This window comes from Hoplias malabaricus, chromosome 18 (assembly GCF_029633855.1).
Source record: "Hoplias malabaricus isolate fHopMal1 chromosome 18, fHopMal1.hap1, whole genome shotgun sequence".
Classification (NCBI taxonomy): Eukaryota; Metazoa; Chordata; class Actinopteri; order Characiformes; family Erythrinidae; genus Hoplias; species Hoplias malabaricus.
The window spans coordinates 31,835,868-31,855,175 of record NC_089817.1 but is presented as its reverse complement, the minus strand read 5'-3'; the positions used below and the strand labels follow the sequence as shown (position 1 = coordinate 31,855,175).

The following is a 19,308-nucleotide window of genomic DNA, read 5'->3' as shown; positions in this document are numbered from 1 at the left end:
AACGAACACCATGTTCAAACATAAGAATGCTCATAAGTGTACTTGGTATAAGAGCACTCTGGGCCAAAGGTCAATGATCGACTTTGTGGTCGTGTCTTCTGACCTGAGGACATATGTTTTGGACACTCGGGTAAAGAGAGGGGCTGAGCTGTCAACCGATCACCATCTGGTAGTGAGTTGGATCCGATGGCGGGGAAAGCTGCCGGACAGACCTGGTAAACCCAAACGTATAGTGAGGGTGTGCTGGGAAAAGCTGGCAGATGACTCTGTCCGGATGTATTTCAACTCTGACCTCCGAGAGAACTTGAATGGGAATGGAGTCTGAATGGACACTGTTCCGGACCTCCATCATGGAAGCGACTGCACGTAGCTGTGGTCAAAAGCTTGTCGGTGCCTGTTATGGAGGCAACCCAAGAACCCGTTGGTGGACACCGAGGGTGAGGGAAGCTGTCAAGTGGAAGAAGGAGGCTTTTCGGGATTGGCTAGCTCTGGGAACTTCCGATTCTGCGTATGGGTACCGGCAGGTGAAAAAGGCTGCAGCTGTGGCAGTTGGCGAAGCAAAATCCAGAGCATGGGAGGAATTTGGAGAGGCCATGGAGAATGACTTCCAGGCAGCCTCAAAGAGGTTCTGGAAAACACTGTGAAAGCTCAGGAGGGGTTGGGGGGACACTGTCCAAGCTGTGCTGAGCAAGGATGGTGAAATTCTGAACTCGACTGAGCATACTGTTGGGCGTTGGAAGGAGCTCCTTAACCCAAGAGACATACCTCCTGTGCAGGAGGTAAGGCCAGAAGTGTCTGGGGGGTCAGATTCCATTTCCTTGGTTGAAGTCACTGAGGTGGTGGGGAGGTTTCGCAGTGTCAGGGCTCCAGGAGTGGATGAGATTCGCCCAGAGTTGCTGAGGGCACTCGATGCTGTGGGGCTGTCTTGGATGACGTGCCTATGCAGTGTTGCATGGACCTTGGGAATGGTGCCTTTGGATTGGCAAGCCGGGGTGGTGGTTCCTATTTTCAAAAAAGGGGACCGGAGAAAGTGTGCCAATTATCGTGGCATTACACTTCTCAGCCTCCCGGGGAAAGTCTATGCCAAGGTGCTGGAAAGGAGAATCCGTCCGATAGTCGAACCTAGGATTTTGGAGGAACAATGCGGATTTCGTCCTGGCCGTGGAACTATGGACCAACTATTTACTTTTTCACAGATGATTGAGGGGGCATGGGAATTTGCTACTCCACTCTACACATGCTTTGTGGATTTGGAGAAGGCTTATGACCGTGTTCCCCGAGAGATTCTGTGGGAGGTGCTCCGGGGTGCCAGGGTCGCTCCGGTGACCCATACGGTCCTTGTACTCTCAGAGTTTGAGTTGTGTTCACATCCTTGTTAGTAGGTCAAGCTTGTTCAGTGTGGGCATTGGACTCCATCAGGGCTGTGCCTTATCTCCACTCCTGTTCCTGATATTCATGGACAGGGTGGCGCGGTGTAGCCTGGGACAGGAGGGCTTCCGTCGAGGAGCTCAGGAGGTGGCATCTCTGCTTTTTGTGGACGATGGTGTCCTTCTGGCTTCTTCGCACGGAGGCCTCCAGTGTTCACTTGAGCAGTTTGCAGCCGAGTGTGAAGCGGTCGGTATGCGGATCAGCACCTACAAGTCTGAGGCCATGGTTATCTCCCGGAAACAGATAGCATGCTCCCTTCAGGTAAGGGGTGAGAACCTGCCCCAAGTGAAAGAGTTCAAGTATCTCGGGTTCTTGTTCACGAGTGATGGGAAGAGGGATAGTGAGATTGACCGTAGGATAGGTGCAGCGTCTGCAGTAATGCACTGTTGTGGTGAATAGAGAGCTGAGCCATAAAGCAAAGCTCTCAATTTACTGGTCAGTCTACATCCCCACTCTCACCTATGGTCATGAGCTCTGGGTAATGACCGAAAAAACAAGATGGGGGATACGAGTGGCCGAAATGAGCTTTCTCCAACTGGTTGCTGGGCGTACTCTCCATGATCGGGTGAGGAGCCCAGTGACTAGGGAGGAGCTCAGAGTAGAGTCGCTGCTCCTTCACGTTGAGAGGAGTCAGTTGAGGTGGTTCGGGCATCTGATCAGGATGCACGATCATCTGTTGGTGGATGTTGCGAGGGACAGAAACGTCTGGGCTTCTTTGTTCACTCTGTTGATGCCGCGACCCTGAAATGGAAAAGCGGAAAAAAGATGAATGAATGAATATCAGTCAGTGAGAGAGGGGACCTCCAGGGTTTGTCAAGCAATTAGCATTTGTCTTCTTGTCTTTTTCTGACATCCAATCACAGGCATGACTGGATGTATCAGTAAGACGCCTCCCACCACCCCCAACCCCCATTTTCAGCTGTAACAGGTTGTACACTTCAGGGTAGGCTTTACTTCAGAATTTGGAGCATTTTTGTACAGATTTGGTGGCATTCACCAACATAACCACCACTGAGGTCTATTACTGATTGCAAGCATTTCCGTATTCTGGACATAATGATCTTAGAGTCATGTAAATCTTATTCAGAGTAATCAATTTCATATTATTTAGTTACATTTCAATTCATTCCATTCTCTCCTCTGGAGATAAAGAGGAATACTGGCTCCTCACATAGCTAGATTTAACCATTACAATGTTCATAAAGTAGAGTGTAAAAAATGGTTTAATTCTTGATGATACATTGTAAATGTGTGTTGCTTAGGGACAGCCACTGTATAGACAGGTCTCAGTACCAGGCTTATTTATTTGAAATGTTGTGGAATTTTAACTGCTTATTTACTGTTTATTTTGAGCAAATAATAAGAGCATGATAAGTTACACAAAACAGGATTTAATATAATTGACCATATGCTGATCACATGAGACATAACACCAGTCAATTATAGCCTCCAATTTATCTTACTCTTCACAGCACTTCCCCAGCCATTTATACGTTTAGGCATCATTGCCAGGGGACCATCCTCAGATCAACATTCTGTAATCTCCAATGATTTATTACATTGCTGGGCAGGAATAAGTGCATGGCCAGCAGAGAGTGATATAGGACTCCCTTCCACTTACATTTCAGAGGCTCAGGTCAAAATATATTTCATAAATATTCTCTTTACTCAATAGTTTTTAAAGTTATTATGCATCTGCCAAAGATCACCAGATATTGTTTATAAATGAACTTACAGATTAATTCAGCCATTCAGATAAATAAAATGAAATTAGGATAGTATTCAATATCAAGTGGCCTCTGCTCTCTCAGAATAAATCAGTCTGATGCTAAAAATGTTTAGAGAATAAATTAAACCTTGAAGATGAGGATTCAAATATTTTACATGTTACAATATATTTTGCAAGATACTCTAAACCATGAAAAGAATATGGCATAAATCAGTGGATTCAATGAGGAATTGATGTATATTAGCCAGCAAAATAGAGTCCACACCATAGGCGAAGATGTCAATGGACACAGAACTTTTTTTATTTTTTTGTTTGTGATGGCATTCACCAATGTCACCATTACTGTGGTCAGGTACTGATGTTAGATAATTCATTCCGGATTGCAAACTCCATTTCAGCTCATACAAAATGTATTGGATGAAGCTAAACACAGAGATGAATTTACTACTCCAAGGTCCAATTTTGCAAGACTTTATACATCTTCATTCCATGCTTGGTAATGGACATAGTTGCTTTATGCTAACGTCATCAAGTTTCTTGAGAGTATTTCATTTAATGTAATACATTCAAGACACAAATCTCTTATTTCATAATTATTTACATTAGTTGTTAATAATTAAATAATTAAATTATAGGATTGATATGTTGAGGAATTTGTGTTGATCAATGGAACTCATCCCAGTATTGAGATACAGGGAACTGGGTCCACCACATATCAAGCTCAAACTGCAGCTTATTCCCTTCCTTTATTTTCCAGTTTCCACTTTAAAACTATAAAGGTTGCTCAAAAGCAGTGATTTATCAGTCTTGTTGCTCCACTTCCGAATATGCAACAATATTCATGACAATCTGTCAGCAATGCCCATAAGAAAGAAACCAGGTGTATGGGACCTTTGGCCTTCTGGCACCTTATTAACACTCATTCTAAACATTTTAAATGCCAAACAATACCAGTCACTCATCCCACTTACTCTCCTTAGCTGTCACCCAGCCATTTATAATTTTGCCATGTGTGTCTCATTCATCTGCATCCTGGTCCAAGCTTTCAATTCAGCCACAATCTGCTAATTTGAAGAGCAGCTGGTGCATGGATCAGGATGAGGTAATAGCAAGCTCCATCCATCCAGCCTCTGAGGGCTTGTGTCGCAGTATAACTTATTAACATTGCTCACATGTGGCAAAACTTTGTAAAATATTGTTTCACAATTTCAAAATTGTAAAGTTTCTAAACTATAATTCAACTCACACAGATCACCTGGATTTGCTTATAACTCATCTTAGTGATTAATGTAGTAACTGAGAAATAAAATGATAATATAACAGTATTCACAATTAGGTGGCATCTGCTCTGTCAGACGAATCAGTCTAAGATTAATTTTCAGGAAACATATTAAGCTTTGAAGATGAAGATTCAAATATTCTACAAGTTAAAATATATTTTGCTAATGTTCTGAACCATGAATAGAAAATGGCATATATCAGTGGGTTCAAAGTGGAGTTAATTTCTAATAACAGGCCCACATTCCACACTACAGAAGAAGATGTCAAGGTATCAACTGACATAGAACTTAAATAAAATGGTATGTAGCAAGCGAGGTAAACAAAAACAATAGTGCCTACTTTTTTGGCTGCTTTGATTTCAGAAGAACTTTTAGCTCCCAGATTGTTTTGTGCACTGTTTTTCACAGCTCTAATAGCTTTGGCTTGATGCCTGGCCACTTTAAAAATAACAGAATACAAGAAAAAAATAACACAGCAAGGTGCTATGAATGCAACCACAAGGTCAATGACTACCCAAGAATATGTTACAACCAGAAAACACTGTCCATAACAGTGGGTGGAGATCTGATATTGAAAGAAGTAGTCATTAAAGTATAAATAAATGATGATATAACACAGATAAAAACACAAGCCAAGAATTATGGACAGCAAGGTTTTACGAACTGTGATTCGACTGGAATAATGCAGAGGGTCAGTGACAGCAATATACCTATCCACTGCTATGAGTATCACGCACCAGGTAGATCCATCCATTGCAAGATAATTGATTATTGGAGAAATGTAGCATGCTATTGTTCCAAGATACCAACAGGAGTCCATCAGCTGCATTATATCCACAGGCATATAAAACAATCCCACAAGAAGATCAGCCACAGCCAGAAAGAGGATGAGCAGGTTGGTTGGAGTGTGCAGCTGCTTGAAGTGAGAGATGGAGATGATCACCAGTAGGTTCAGAAACACAGTGCACACAGATATACAGGAGAGAAATAAGCACAGAAAAATATATGCAGGGTCTTCTTTGACCTCTTTAATACAAGATGCATTATTATCAGGGAAGCAGTATTTAATCGTGATGTTTTGTCTGTAGTGTTGGTCGTCCATCTGAAACAGGCTGAATAATCTGAAATGATTCAGAAGGTTAACTTCTCTGCTGTTTTTATACATGAGCATGAATCCTCCCACTAGTGGATAGTGCAACCATAACATCATCATGGCATATATGTTGGGTCAACTACTTCAGAGTGGTAGAAGTGTTTTAATGTTTTTACACTGAGCAAAACAGAAAAGGCCAGCCTTTAATATAAACTTGAAAGGCTGCCATAGTAGAACAGAGGTGAGTTTGAAAAATATGGTTTGTTCAGGATGATGGTGACCTAACTGCCTAAAATGCCTTGTATCATGCTCTATAAGGACAGAGACCATATCATGTAATTGAATTTATAACAGTAAAATAGTGTCAGGCCATAATAAAATCGTGCAACAGGCTTAATTTCCAAAATAGAACTAAACAGTAGACTGCAATAATTTAGTTAAAATATTGATGGATTGAAAAATGTATTGTGCAAAATTTCTGAAGATATCTGATAGTAATACATATATTAAGATAATATACACAATATTCCAGATAGTATTTAAGCATTAAAGGGGATGTCTATGACTGTGAGGAAACAGGATTCTCTCTGGTTTGTTTACTTTCAGAAGCTCAATGTCTTTATTGTAGAATGGTATGTTTGATGGGGGGATTAAAGTTTTTTGAATGTGACTGAAGTTTATTTTGCCTGTAAGTTTTTATTCACTGTTTGAATTACCACATAAACTCATTTGTAACTAAAGTTGTTTAATTTTGTAGACATTCTGCAGTTATCCATCTCCCAAATGTTGAGACAACCCAATTTAAGTAATCGAATACAAGAAAAGATTACCTACCTACACAGCAGGAATAGAGCAATATCCTGGTTCAAGATTTTCAATGTTTGGAGTTTTCTCCATTGTCTAAAAACTTCAGATGCCTTTTCACTGCCATGAGCAGAGGAAGCGAAAGCCTAGCTGAGACAGTTTTTGTTTTTTACCCATTTAGACACTGGGGCTTCATAAACACATTAGACCAGTTTTGAGCATGCAAACAGACTGGAGAGCAGGAAATAAGAAGTGTATAGAAATAGATTTTCTTTTAAATTAAAATCATGAACATTGCCTTAAAAGTTTGGCACTGTGGTGCTGCAGGTAGTATTGCTGTCACACAGCTTCAGGGTCCTGGGATTTCTGGTTTGAGCCCTGCTCTGGGTGACTGTTCATGAGGAGTTTGGTGTGTTCTCCCACCAAAATCAAATGTCGTTAGATGGATTGGCTACTCAAAAGTGTCCATAGGTGTAAATGTGTGAGTGTGTGTCACCCTGGGGAGGAATGGCACCCTCTTATCGTGTGCTCCAGTCTTGCGCCAAGCGATTCTGGGTAGGGTCTGAACCAACCACAAACCTGAATTGGATAAGCAGTTTGTACTCCTATATAAACTTATAGCTGTGCGATAGTGTAGTGCAGTAGTGCGTGTATATCTATCTATCTATCTATATATATATATATATATATATATATATATATATATATATATATATATATATATTCATTCATTCATTATCTGTAACTGCTTATCCAATTCAGGGTCGCGGTGGGTCCAGAGCCTACCTGGAATCATTGGGCGCAAGGCGGGAATACACCCTGGAGGGGGCGCCAGTCCTTCACAGGGCAACACAGACACACACACACACACATTCACTCACACACTCACACCTACGGACCCACGCAGAGAACACACCAACTCCTCACAGACAGTCACCCGGAGTGGGAATCGAACCCACAACCTCCTGGAGCTGTGTGACTGCGACACTACCTGCTGTGCCTATATATATATATATATATATATATATATATATATATATATATATATATATATATATATATATATATATATTTTTTTTTTTTTTTTTTTTTTTGTGGTCTTGTACTGTCTGCATGATGGAAGCAATTGAAAAAGATGATGGCAAGTGTGTGTGAAGTTCTTAGAGATGCTGATACCTTTCCTGAGGCAGCATGAAATGTCTTCCAGGCCAGGGAGTTAATATATATCCCAACATCTTCTGTTTGCTGCAGATAACCCACCAAAGAGCTTTCCTATTAGCTGGTGTGCAGCTAATATACTACACTGAGATGTATTATGTTAAGATGCTCTCTCTGATTCAGCTGTGTCCTCAGGAAAAGCAACATTTGCTCTACTTTTTTTCCCCAATGCATGGTTAGTGGACCATGTAAAATCCACTGAGATGTTTATACTCAGGAATCTGAAGATGGACACTCTTCACTCTGTCCACTCTCACCAGCTTCTGCGCTAATAATCTTGCAGTCTGATTCATCTATGGTGAAGATCAGGCCAATCAATATTGTGTCATCTGCAAAAATGATAATGGTGTTGGTGGAAAATTTAGGAACACAGCTGTGTGTGTGATAAGGGAATAGAGAATGTGATCTAGTTCACATTCTTGTGTTGTGCTTGTTTTCAGCATCACCACCCCATCACGCTTTGATAGATGGTTCAGGATGCAGTGGTATCATAATGAGCTGTGGCCCAGCCGGTAAAGTTTAGCAGTGATCTTGGTGGGTTAACACTATAGAAAGCAGAGCTGTAGTCAATAAATTGTATACTCATGTATGTTCCCTGCACAGCAAATTCACCCATGTTAAATCAACACTATTAGTGTTAACTTAACACTCAAATTGTTAAATTATTACACTAACAATGTTAATTTAACACTAATAGTGTTGATTTAACACTTGTGAATTTGCTGTGTGTTTTTACAGGCAAGTCAGGTCAGTGAAGTGCCAAGAAAATGGTGTTTTCTGTGAAACGTGTTGCTCTATAGGAAAATTAATGGTAGCCCAGTGAGCCAAAGATGATGGCTTTGTGGTGAAAGATCAATCTTTCAAAACTGGAGTGAGAGAAACCAGATGATGGTCATTCAGATTACTAATGTTTTTTTTTTTTTTTCTTTGCTTTGGCTCTGGCACTATATGATACTTGGGGACCATTGCCACAGATAAAAGTAGGTCTCACTAAGCAGCCTTCATCTTACCAGGCAGGTCCTCCAGCAATTGATCTGAAATTAAGGATATATTAACGATGACCCAATCTTTGCTACAGTAAATGTCCTACTCCTCTGCACTAACCATTGGAGCAATTCTGTATGGGTTGGTTGACATTTTCACACTAAGCTAAAGGCACATGCCTCTTGATATCGGATTTTTCTTTTTTTTTTTAATAACGTACATGTTTAATTTGTGGCTATTTTGAGAAAATAAGACAAAAAATGATTATCTGTACATAACACGATTTTGCATAATGGACTAAATGCTAATCACATGAGAGATATTTATATATATAGTAATCTGTTTACAATCACATAAAGCAGGTATCAGAAACAGGAGGACTTTGGCATTCTGGCATTTTATTAACACATATCTTTACCATTTTAAACACCAAATCAAAGAGTCTTTCATCCCCCTCACTGTCCTCAGCTCCCCTTCAAACATTTATACTTTTCATGGGGCTTGCTCCAGTAGGAACTCAGGGCTGGTACCAAGTGAAGACTTTCAAGTGGCCTCTGTCCATATTGCTCTGTGTCTTGAGCATATAGCTGTGCCCTGGGTTGGAGCACTAGGCTCCTCCACAGCACAACAATCTTGTAAGGAGGTGGTGCATGGCCAGTGCTAAGGTATTAACAAGCATTCTCCATCCAGGCTCTGGGAGCTTGGGTAACAGTATACACTTTTAACACTGATCTCATGAGACATATGAGAATGGGTTAGTAAAGTTTTGATGCATTTGTCAAAGATCACCATTAATTGTTTATAAATGCACACAGGTATTTAAATCAAAACTAATTTAGATCAGTATTCAACATGACACGATTTCTGCCAAATGAAATTAGTCTGAGGTTAATGTTCAGAAAACAAATTCAGCCTTGATGATGATGTTTCAAATATTCTACATGTTACTATATACTTTACAGATGCTTTGAACCATGAATAGAAAATGGCATAAATCAATGGGTTCATAGAGGAGTTAAAATCTAACAACCAACCAAACACATTCCATACCATTGAAGATGATGTCAAGTTATTAACTGACACAGAGCTTATATAATATGGTATCCAGCAAGCAAGGTAAACAAATATGACAACGCCTAATTTTTTTGCTGCTTTGATTTCTGAAGACCTCAACATTGTAACTCCATTTTTGTTTGAGGCACCATTCTTCATAGCACTGATGGCTTTGGCTTGATGTCTTGCCACTTTAAAAATAATTGAATATAAGACTAATATAACACAGCATGGAGCTAGAAATGCAACTACAAGGTCAATGATGGCCCAATAATATTTTACAACCAAAATACACTCTCCATAACAGTGGGAAAGCTGAGGTTGAAGGAAATAATCATTAAAGTATAAATACAGGATGGTATAACATAGATAAAAACACCAGCCAAGGATTATAGACAGCAAGGTTTTTCGAACTGTGATTCGAGTTGAATACTGCAGCGGGTCAGTGATAGCTATGTACCTATCAACTGCTATGAGAATCAGGCTATAAAGAGATCCATACATTGCAACAAAACTGATTATTGGAGACATGAAGCATGCTATTGTTCCAAGGTACCAACAGGAGTCCATCAGTTGCATTATGTCCGCAGGCATATAAAACATTCCCACAAGAAAATCAGCCACAGCCAGAGAGAGGATGATCAGGTTGGTTGGAGTATGGAGCTGCTTGAAGTGAGAGATGGAGATGATCACCAGCAGGTTCAGAAACACAGTGCACACAGATACACATGAGAGAAAGAAGCACAGAAAAAAATATCCAGTGTCATCTTTGCTCTCTTTTATACATGATGCATTATTCTCAGGAAAGCAGTATTGAACTGTGATGTTTTCCCTGTATTCTTGGTCATCCATCTGAAATAGAGATAGAACTGAAGAATCTGAAATGATTCAGAAGGTTAAATTCTCTGTTGTTTTATACATGAGCCTGAATCCTCCCACTAGTGGATAGTGCAACCCTAACATAATCATCATGTACAGTGTTAGGTCAGCTGAGACTGGTACAGGTGATTTTGAAAAAGATCTACAGACCGAGCCATGGTTTCTGATTTTACACTGTAAGCAAAACACTAGGCAAGGTCAGGCTTTAATGTAAACCTGACAGGCTGCCATGTCCAACTAGACGTGAGTTTATATACTATTTTTTATGCATGAGTTTTTCAGGATCATTGTGATCTAACTGGCTTCTAATGCCTTGTATCATGCTTTAATAATCAATGTCTTGAGGGCCACATTCATAGAACTGGATACTGAGTTGTTGTGTAATATGTGAATAAATGTAAGTAAAGCAGAATGCAATTGTTGGCAAATATCATACATCTTTTTTTTTATTCACAGTAGAACCTATAAAACCTAGAATATCATATTTTGAAAGACATTTTACCATGGCCATGGCTACTATTGTGTAGCATTCCCTCTCCTTTTCACAGTAGTCTGTAAACGTCTGGGAAGTGAAGAGACCAATTACTGCAGCTTTGGCAGAAGAATGCTTTCCCATTCCTGTCTGATGTAGGATTCTAGCAGCTTAAAAGTACTGGGTCAGATTTTGGGTTTCATCGTGGGCCAAATGTTTTCTATTGGTGAAACATTTGAAGTGAAGGCAGCAAATTATTTTGCAGCTAAGCAATGCTGTTGTGATGTTTTCAATATTTGGTATGGGACTGCCTTGCTGAAATAGGCAAGCCCGTCTCAGAAAGAGACATTGTCTGGATAGGAGCAAATTTTCTTCTTAAATCTCTATATACAGTTCAGCATTCATAGTGCTTTCCAAATGTATAAGCTGTCCATGCCATTGGCACTAATGCAACCCAATACCATCAGAGATTCAGGTTTTTCAATGATGTGCTTATAACAAGCAGGATGGTGCCTTTCCTCTCAATTCTACAGGACACTGATTTCCAAAAATTTTAAAATTTCGATTCATCTGATCAAAGAAGAGCTTTTTATTTCACATCAGTCAATTTCAGAGCATTGGCCCAGAGGAGATGGCAGTGTGTCTGGGTTGTGTTCACATATGGCTGTACTGGGAAGGATCAGCAGTAGACAGTGGAGCTTTTCTATACAGCTTTTGTGATATTCCCCCACATAAACTTAAAATAAAAGTATTAATACATTGTTTAGGGTTGCTAACATAGAATCAACCATCATTAAATCACCTAAACCAAAACTCACGTACATTCGAGTATAATATCATTCCCAAAAAGAGAACAAATTGATGCATGTGCTTTAGAAGTGCTTTTTTCTTAGTGAGAAAATCAAACAAATGCATTGATGACTGTTTTTTTTTTCTCATTTGTCAATGACTATTGTCATTTTTAATACTTTGCCACAGTTACAATAAATTGGCAAATGAGCAAGAGAATATATTAATTTTTAATTATAATTCTACATTACATAATAAATACTTGAAATGTTCTTTATTCATCTACTACACAGTGTGTATGCAAATTTGAATTGTGAATAGTGGTACCATAAAGTCATACAGCAAATTGTACAATAAATATTTTATTTAACTTCTGATGAGGAAGTTTAATGGTAGCTGGTTATTTGCCACGTGTTTCTCACTGAAATTTCACCAGTAGGTACTCAGCTGGAACCAAGAGAGGAAAGTCAAGTGGCCTCAGTCCATAATGCTCAGGGCTTGGCTCAAATCTGTGTTCTGGGTCAAAGCCCTGGGTTCCTCCACAGCCCACTACCTTGCTGGGAGATGGTACATGACCAGTAGGGAAGCACATTTTTGCTCTTTCCATCCAGGCTCTGGGTGCTCAAGCAACAATATTATTAACACTGATCTCATGGGACATATATGTATAGCTTAGTGTGTATTTCTTGATGCGTATGCCAAATTTCACCAAATTTATCAAAATCAAATCAAATAATGAAATCAAATAATGCAGAGAGGTAATTTAATAAAATGAAATTAAAGCAGTATTCAAAATGAAATGTCCTCTGCTCTGTCAGTTGAAATATATCATAAGGTTAATGTTCAGGAAATAACTTAAATCTTGAGGATGATGATTCAAATATTCTACATGTTACAATATGCTTTACAGATGCATGAATATAAGATAGCATACATCTAATATCTAATAACCAGCCAAACACAGTCCACAACATTAAAGATTATTTCAAATTATCAACTGACACATAGCTTAAATAATAAGGCATCCAGCAAGCAAGGTAGACAAAATTCACAGTGCCTAGTTTTTTTTTTCCTTCTGCTTTGATTTCAGAAAAACGTAACATTTTTCCTCCATGTTCACAGTCAGAGCACGCTATAAACAGGCAGCTCATACTACATGATATTCTTTTCAGATTTTTAATTCAGATTGGAAAAATATCAGGAACACATTGCATGACTGGTGATAATACACTACATGACACCTAAGTCCCAAACCAAACTCATGTTCCCTAGGAGACACAGATAGACAGGGGCATAGAACAGTTCTCTGAGGTTATTATTTTCACTGCTATCCAATAATGAAAGGAAAAAAGTAAAACAAGCATATTGCAGAGGGACCTGGAGATGAACACCTACCTTTAATGGTTCAGAAGTATTGGGCGTGCAGCAGTAACAGACTCCATAATGCAGATCCTGCATTACTTAATATGAAACAGATAATTAGAATACATTAGGATAATATGTTTGATTATTCTGATGATTGATTGATAATTCTTAAGCACACTGTCAACTTCTTGGGTATTTGATTTTGATATTTGTTTTAGGTTTTTTTTTTTTTTTTTTTAACTTTATTAGTCCATTGCTGTTAGTGATTGTTGTATGTGATGTCTGTAAGTCTGTAAGCTACTGAGACCTTGAATTTCCTCTGGGGATCTATCTATCTATCTATCTATCTATCTATCTAGAGTGCCAATGTACGTGTGCACCTGTTGCTGGTTTTCTGTATCTATTGCATGTGTTTATTTTCTTTGCTCTTTTCACTGGCTGCTGATGGGACTTGTTCAGAGTTGTTAAACCAGGTTGAAAATTATTACATGTTTGATATGATGCAACCACTATCATAAATAAAAAAAATGTTGGAGTTGGAAACCCTCACACACTACTTGACTATTCCTTCAACTGACGATGGTGACTAGAGCCAACTAGCACTAACTCAGCCTAACTGGAAATCAAGCTTAAAATGTGGCAAAAATGTGATAGTGTAACCCTGGCCTAACAGTTTCTCATTCCCCTTGCTCTTCTCAGCCATTTTCCACAATTTATATATTTGCCAGCTGTTTCTCATTAAGCATGCAGCCACAGTCCTTATTTTTCTGGGCTTGGCATCATGTTTGGGAGCAGTGATTCCCCCACAGCTTGTTCCCTGGCGAGGAGGTGAAACATGGCCAATTATAAATTTTAAACATTGATCTCGTCATGCACATAAGTATAGTTTTACATTATCATTTTTACTTAAACGGGAAAAAAAATGTCTTTACCTCTGTCAAACATCACGTATTTCACATAACTGAGGTCAGAGTTGAATGCAAACACATATTTTAGGAAATGAAGATGCAGTGCTCAATATAAATTGTACTCTGCTCTTTCAGATGAAATCAGTATCAGGTTAATGTTCAATAAGCAAATTAAACCTTGAAGATGAGGATTCAAATATTCTACAAGTTACAATATACTTTAAAGATGCTTTGAACCATGAATAGAAAATAGAATATATCAGTGGGTTCACAGAAGAATTAAAATCTAACAACCAGCCCAAAATATTCCACACCACTGAAGATGATGTCAAGTTATCAACTGACACGGAGCTTAAATAATATGGTATCCAGCAAGCGAGGTAAACAAAAACCACTGTGCCTAATTTCTTGGCTGCTTTGATTTCAGAAGAGCCTAACATTTTAGTTCCATTTTTGTTTGAGATCCTATTATTCACAACTCTGATAGATTTGGCTTGATGTCTTGCCACTTTAAAAATGCTTGAATATAAGATTATTATCACAGAGCAAGGAGCTATAAATGCAACCACAAGGTCAATGATGACCCAATAATATTTTATAGCAAGAAAACACTCTCCATAACACTGGGTGGAGAGCTGAGGTTGAAAGAAATAATCATTAAAGTATAAATATAGGATGGTATAACACAGATAAAAACACCAGCCAAGAATTACAGACAGCAATGTTTTTTGAACTGTGATTCGCCTGGAATAATGCAGAGGGTCTGTGATAGCAATGTACCTATCAACTGCTATTAAAGTGAGACACCAGAGAGATCCATACATTGCAACAAAGCTGATTATTGGAGACATGTAGCATGCTATTATTCCAAGGTACCAACAGGAGTCCATCAGTTGCATTATATCCACAGGCATAATCAGGCCCAGAAGAAAGTCAGCCACAGCCAGAGAGAGAATGAGCAGGTTGGTTGGAGTGTGGAGCTGCTTGAAGTGAGAAATGGAGATGATCACCAGCAGGTTCAGAAACACAGTGCAGACAGACACACATGACAGAATGAAGCATAGAAGTATATATTCTAGGCTTTCTTTGGTCTCTTTTTCACAGGATGCATTATTGTCAGGAAAGCAATACTGAATCGTGTTGTTTTGCCTGTAGTTGTGGCCGTCCATTTGAAACAGAAACAGGGCTTAAGTAGCTGAAATGAGCCTGAGAGTTTACCTTCTCTTTTTTATATATGAGCATGAATCCTCCCACTAGTGGATAGTGTAACTCTGACATCATCATGATAAACCATGTTGGATCAGCTGAGACTAATTTGAGAGTTATTAAAAAAAAAAGTCTGCAGCTTATGTCATAGGGACTGTTTTTAAACAGTGAGCAAAATACTAGAGAAAGCCAATCATTAATGTTAATTTGACAAGACTGTCAAACCAATCAAGAGATAATTTGAAATTGTGAGTCGATTTCTGGGTCATGTTGACCTAAGTGACTTCCAGTATGTTTTTGTATTCCAGTATATTTTTGTATCATACTCTATTGAGCCAGAACATGTGTGGACCTTGCTTTTACATCCAAGAATATCAATAGAGAGATACTGCCCTTCATTTTGTTTCAGTAACAGATTGTTCTTTTCTGGTAAGGCTAGAAGCTGTCGCATTTCTATGCAGATTTGATGGCATTAGTTCTGGATTGCAAACCCCATTCTAACTCATCCCAAATGTATTCAGTGAAGCTACATTATTCCAATGGAACACAATTTCACTGCCTATGGCCAATTTTGGGCAACTTTACTTCTCTACATTCCATGCTTGTCCATGAACATGGTGACCATGGGGTCATGTAAAGATGCTTTAAAACATTCTTCAATATAATTAGATTTTATTTTATTTCATTATTTATTTATTTATTTCATTGATCATGTGAAATTGTCCATACGTTTGAGTGTGTGCTCCCCTGTGATTGACTGGTAACACATTCAGGGTGTGTTCCTGCCTTGCGCCCAGTGATTCCAGGTGGGCCCCAGACCCACCATGACCCTAAACATAGGCGGATAGGTGGTTAAACATAATAAATTAATTATTTTATTTTGCTTCATGTGATGTTTTTCAGTGGGGATTAGCTTAGATGTGTTTGCAAACATGAATGTTGAATGATAACACCTTAAAGTAACTGGATTCACTCACTGAAAGGTTGGTATTATAATGTGGGCAGCTATAAAATTAGATATCCATGGTTAAATTGACTGGCTTATGTTTTAGCATACTAAAATATCAATCAACACCATTTTTCCTATTAACTATAATTCCAGCTTTGAAATTTAATAAGGCAATTATTATTATTAGTATTCCTGCCTTGTGCCCAATGATTCCAGGTAGGCTCTGGACCCACCGCGACCCTTAACTGGATAAGCAGTTACAGATAATGAATGAATGAATGAATGAATGAATATTACAGTATGAATCTATTATTTTATTCTAGTCTTACTTTTAATGAATATTGAATCATTTGAATGCTTTGTGCACATGATGTTCTAAAGCATTATTCTTGCCCCAGGTCCAGCAAAATACAGGGTACATATGGGCAGCCCAGCTGTGCCAGCAGGTTTTTGTTTCAGGTTAAATATTGGCCCAGCACTTGGATGTCCTCCAGAATCAATGACAGGAAGAGGATGGCTTAAACCAAGGGCCAGTCAGATCTATACAATGCACTATGTGGTGACTTAGCGCCATATACATATGTAAATGTGTTTCCAAAATGTATCTGATACAGGCATGAACCAGGCCCAACCAATGGCCAATGTGAAACATAAAACATCATATTACCTTAAAGTTAATGTGATCGATACAGATTCATATTTGAAGACGAGGATTCAAATATTCTACAAGTTACAATATACTTGGCTGACACCCTGAACCATGGATAGAATATGGCATAAATCAGGGGGTTCACAAAGGAGTTAATGAACATTAACCAGGTAAACACTGTCCACAATACTGACAATGTTGTTAAGCTTGTAACTGTTAGAGAACTTATATAAAATGGTATCCAGAAAGAAAGATAGAAGAAAATGACAACTCCCAGTGTTTTAGCTGCTTTGGTTTCAGATGAGTTTGAAACCTTTGTTCCCTGGCCATGTGAGTTCATTGCTGCCCTCACAGCTTTAGCTTGGTGTCTTGCCATATTAAAAATTAGTGAATACAATATAAGTATACTAGAACATGGTGTGAGAAAAAATACAATCATGTTAGCTATGGTCCAGGAAAATTTCACAAACACTATACACTCCCCATAACATGTGTTGTACATCTGATCAGGATAAAGATGATCATTGCAGTACATAAAAACAAGAACATACACCAGACAAAATGACCATCCCATGATTATGCTCACAGACATTTTTAAAGGTGTGACTCTAGTAGAATACAACAGAGGGTCACTGATAGCAATGTACCGATCTACTGCAATAAAAACCAGGTTACAGAGAGATGCCAACACCAAAATGCCAATGATTATTTCTGTAAGAGAACATGCCAGTTTCCCAAGGTACCAGCAAGAGTCATAAACCTGCATTATTTTCATAGGCATAACAAACAGTCCCACAAGAAAATCAGCCACAGCCAGAGAGAGGATGAGCAGGTTGGTTGGAGTGTGGAGCTGCTTGAAGTGAGAGATGGAGATGATCACCAGTAGGTTCAGAAAGACGGTGCACACAGATATACATGAGAGAACAATGAACAGAAATATGTAAGCAGGGCTTCCTCTGACTTCCTTTTTGCAAGATTGATTGTTACCAGGAAAGCAGTACTGAGTAGAGATGTTTTGCTTGTAGTCAATGGTCTCCATCTTATGTAGCGGCCTGCTTGATAATGATGGGTTGTTCAGTAAAACTGAACTGGCAGGACTGGCTTCTTGTCATGTCCCTTTATACCTAAACATAAATCCTCCCACTAAGATATGAATGGCTAATCTTAATCATTACATCATGCTTTGGTATTCTGGTCCACTGAATAATAATATTTGCTCAGAGCATTTGTCTAAAACATTGCCCTTTTGCAGAAAATTTCAGCAGCTCTAGTTAATGCTCCAGAAGTTCTATTGTCATTCCAGATACAAACAATGACACTAAACAATGTGTCTCCAGGACAACAGAACACGAGTACTGGAAATACCATGTACAGTACAGACAATACAATGAATGCAGACAATACTGTCAAGGAGTGACAATAATTACAGGTCTCATACGCATAGGAGTTCTAACTAATAACCAGTTCACAGTACAAAGAAAATGTAATTGTCACACTTGTGCACTGTTTTGTTTGTCCTAGTCTGTCTTTTTGTCTTTATCCTTCTTAGGATCCACTGCTCTGGAGTAATCAGTGTGGTGGTACTGGAGATGCTGCCCCAGGTCCAGACAGGCTTCCCAGTTAAGATGTCCTGGATCCAGTTGCAGTGTGGCCTGCAGATGTAAACTCTTTTGGCAGAGTGGCCTTGAAGCACACTGGGACAATGATGCTGCTCAGTGAAATGTTGAAGATGTCTGTGATAACATCTGCCAGCAGGACTGTGCATTCTCTGAGCACCTGGCCAGAAATGTTCTCTTATCTAGCTGCCTTTCATAATCTGACTCTATGCACTACATTGGCCGCAGTATAGCACAGCATGTCTTTGTTGGGCTGATGTGCGGTCTGCTTATGTGAACACTGCTTTTGGCTGCTTCTCCCATGGCTTCCAGCATCAGACTACACACCTGGGATACATAGTAAACTGAGCTCTTGTATTGCCTACAGAACCTTGTCTTCAAGGTTGTTTTTTGGCTGTTTTCTAAAGTATAGCAGGGTCTGATAAACATGAGCGATTGTGTTTCCCATGTACCTATTGGCAAAACATTTTCTTTAATATGCATGTTCTATCTTGTCTAGGTCTGTAGAAGTTGAATAGAGTTTGTCATTTCATTCACAACTATAATCAATTTCTGGAGCTTCAATGAATGGAGACCACAGTTATTGATACCTGCTTGAAATGATGAGTAAAATGGGTTATTGATGAATTAGCCTAATCTCACACTGAAAACATTTAATTGTAATTTGTAAATGTATTCTGAAGAAAATAATCCTTCACCAAAAATAAATATGTATCACCAAACCTCATGTGCTACAGTTAATGGAACATCTGGATTTATACTTTGTATGACTTCCTTTTTTGCCAATAAAATATCACTTAATGTTCTCCTATGACAACTTATAGTTGGAGAATACAGAACAGGGAATTTAAGAGCATCCCACTTTGTAGAATCTCTCCAGTTTGTA

The 19,308-nt window shown here is 38.9% G+C and overlaps 3 protein-coding genes across 3 annotated transcripts; all 3 read right to left on the bottom strand.

The window, feature by feature from the left end:
* Positions 1-9,424: 9,424 nt before the first annotated feature.
* On the bottom strand, positions 9,425-12,321 carry LOC136674459 (trace amine-associated receptor 13c-like). Its single transcript, XM_066650465.1, has 2 exons — positions 12,163-12,321; positions 9,425-10,441 (listed from the first exon to the last, which is right to left on the bottom strand). The coding sequence occupies exons 1-2, from the start codon at positions 12,319-12,321 to the stop codon at positions 9,425-9,427; spliced, it is 1,176 nt and encodes a 391-aa protein (XP_066506562.1).
* Positions 12,322-14,154: 1,833 nt separating this feature from the next.
* On the bottom strand, positions 14,155-15,171 carry LOC136674458 (trace amine-associated receptor 13c-like). Its single transcript, XM_066650464.1, has one exon. The coding sequence runs from the start codon at positions 15,169-15,171 to the stop codon at positions 14,155-14,157; it is 1,017 nt and encodes a 338-aa protein (XP_066506561.1).
* Positions 15,172-16,831: 1,660 nt separating this feature from the next.
* On the bottom strand, positions 16,832-17,845 carry LOC136674457 (trace amine-associated receptor 13c-like). Its single transcript, XM_066650463.1, has one exon. It carries the CDS (start codon positions 17,843-17,845, stop codon positions 16,832-16,834), a length of 1,014 nt encoding a protein of 337 aa, XP_066506560.1.
* Between the last annotated feature and the right edge of the window lie 1,463 nt (positions 17,846-19,308).

Excerpts from the sequence above, each read along its gene's own strand:
- LOC136674459 (XM_066650465.1), bottom strand. The coding sequence starts at position 12,321 with ATGTGCTTCCCTACTGGTCATGTACCATCTCCCAGCAAGGTAGTGGGC. Across the intron at positions 10,442-12,162 it reads TTCCAGCTGAGTACCTACTG|ATGGATGACCAAGAATACAG; the intron begins GTGAAATTTCAG and ends TCTCTATTTCAG.
- LOC136674457 (XM_066650463.1), bottom strand. The coding sequence starts at position 17,845 with ATGGAGACCATTGACTACAAGCAAAACATCTCTACTCAGTACTGCTTT.
- LOC136674458 (XM_066650464.1), bottom strand. The coding sequence starts at position 15,171 with ATGGACGGCCACAACTACAGGCAAAACAACACGATTCAGTATTGCTTT.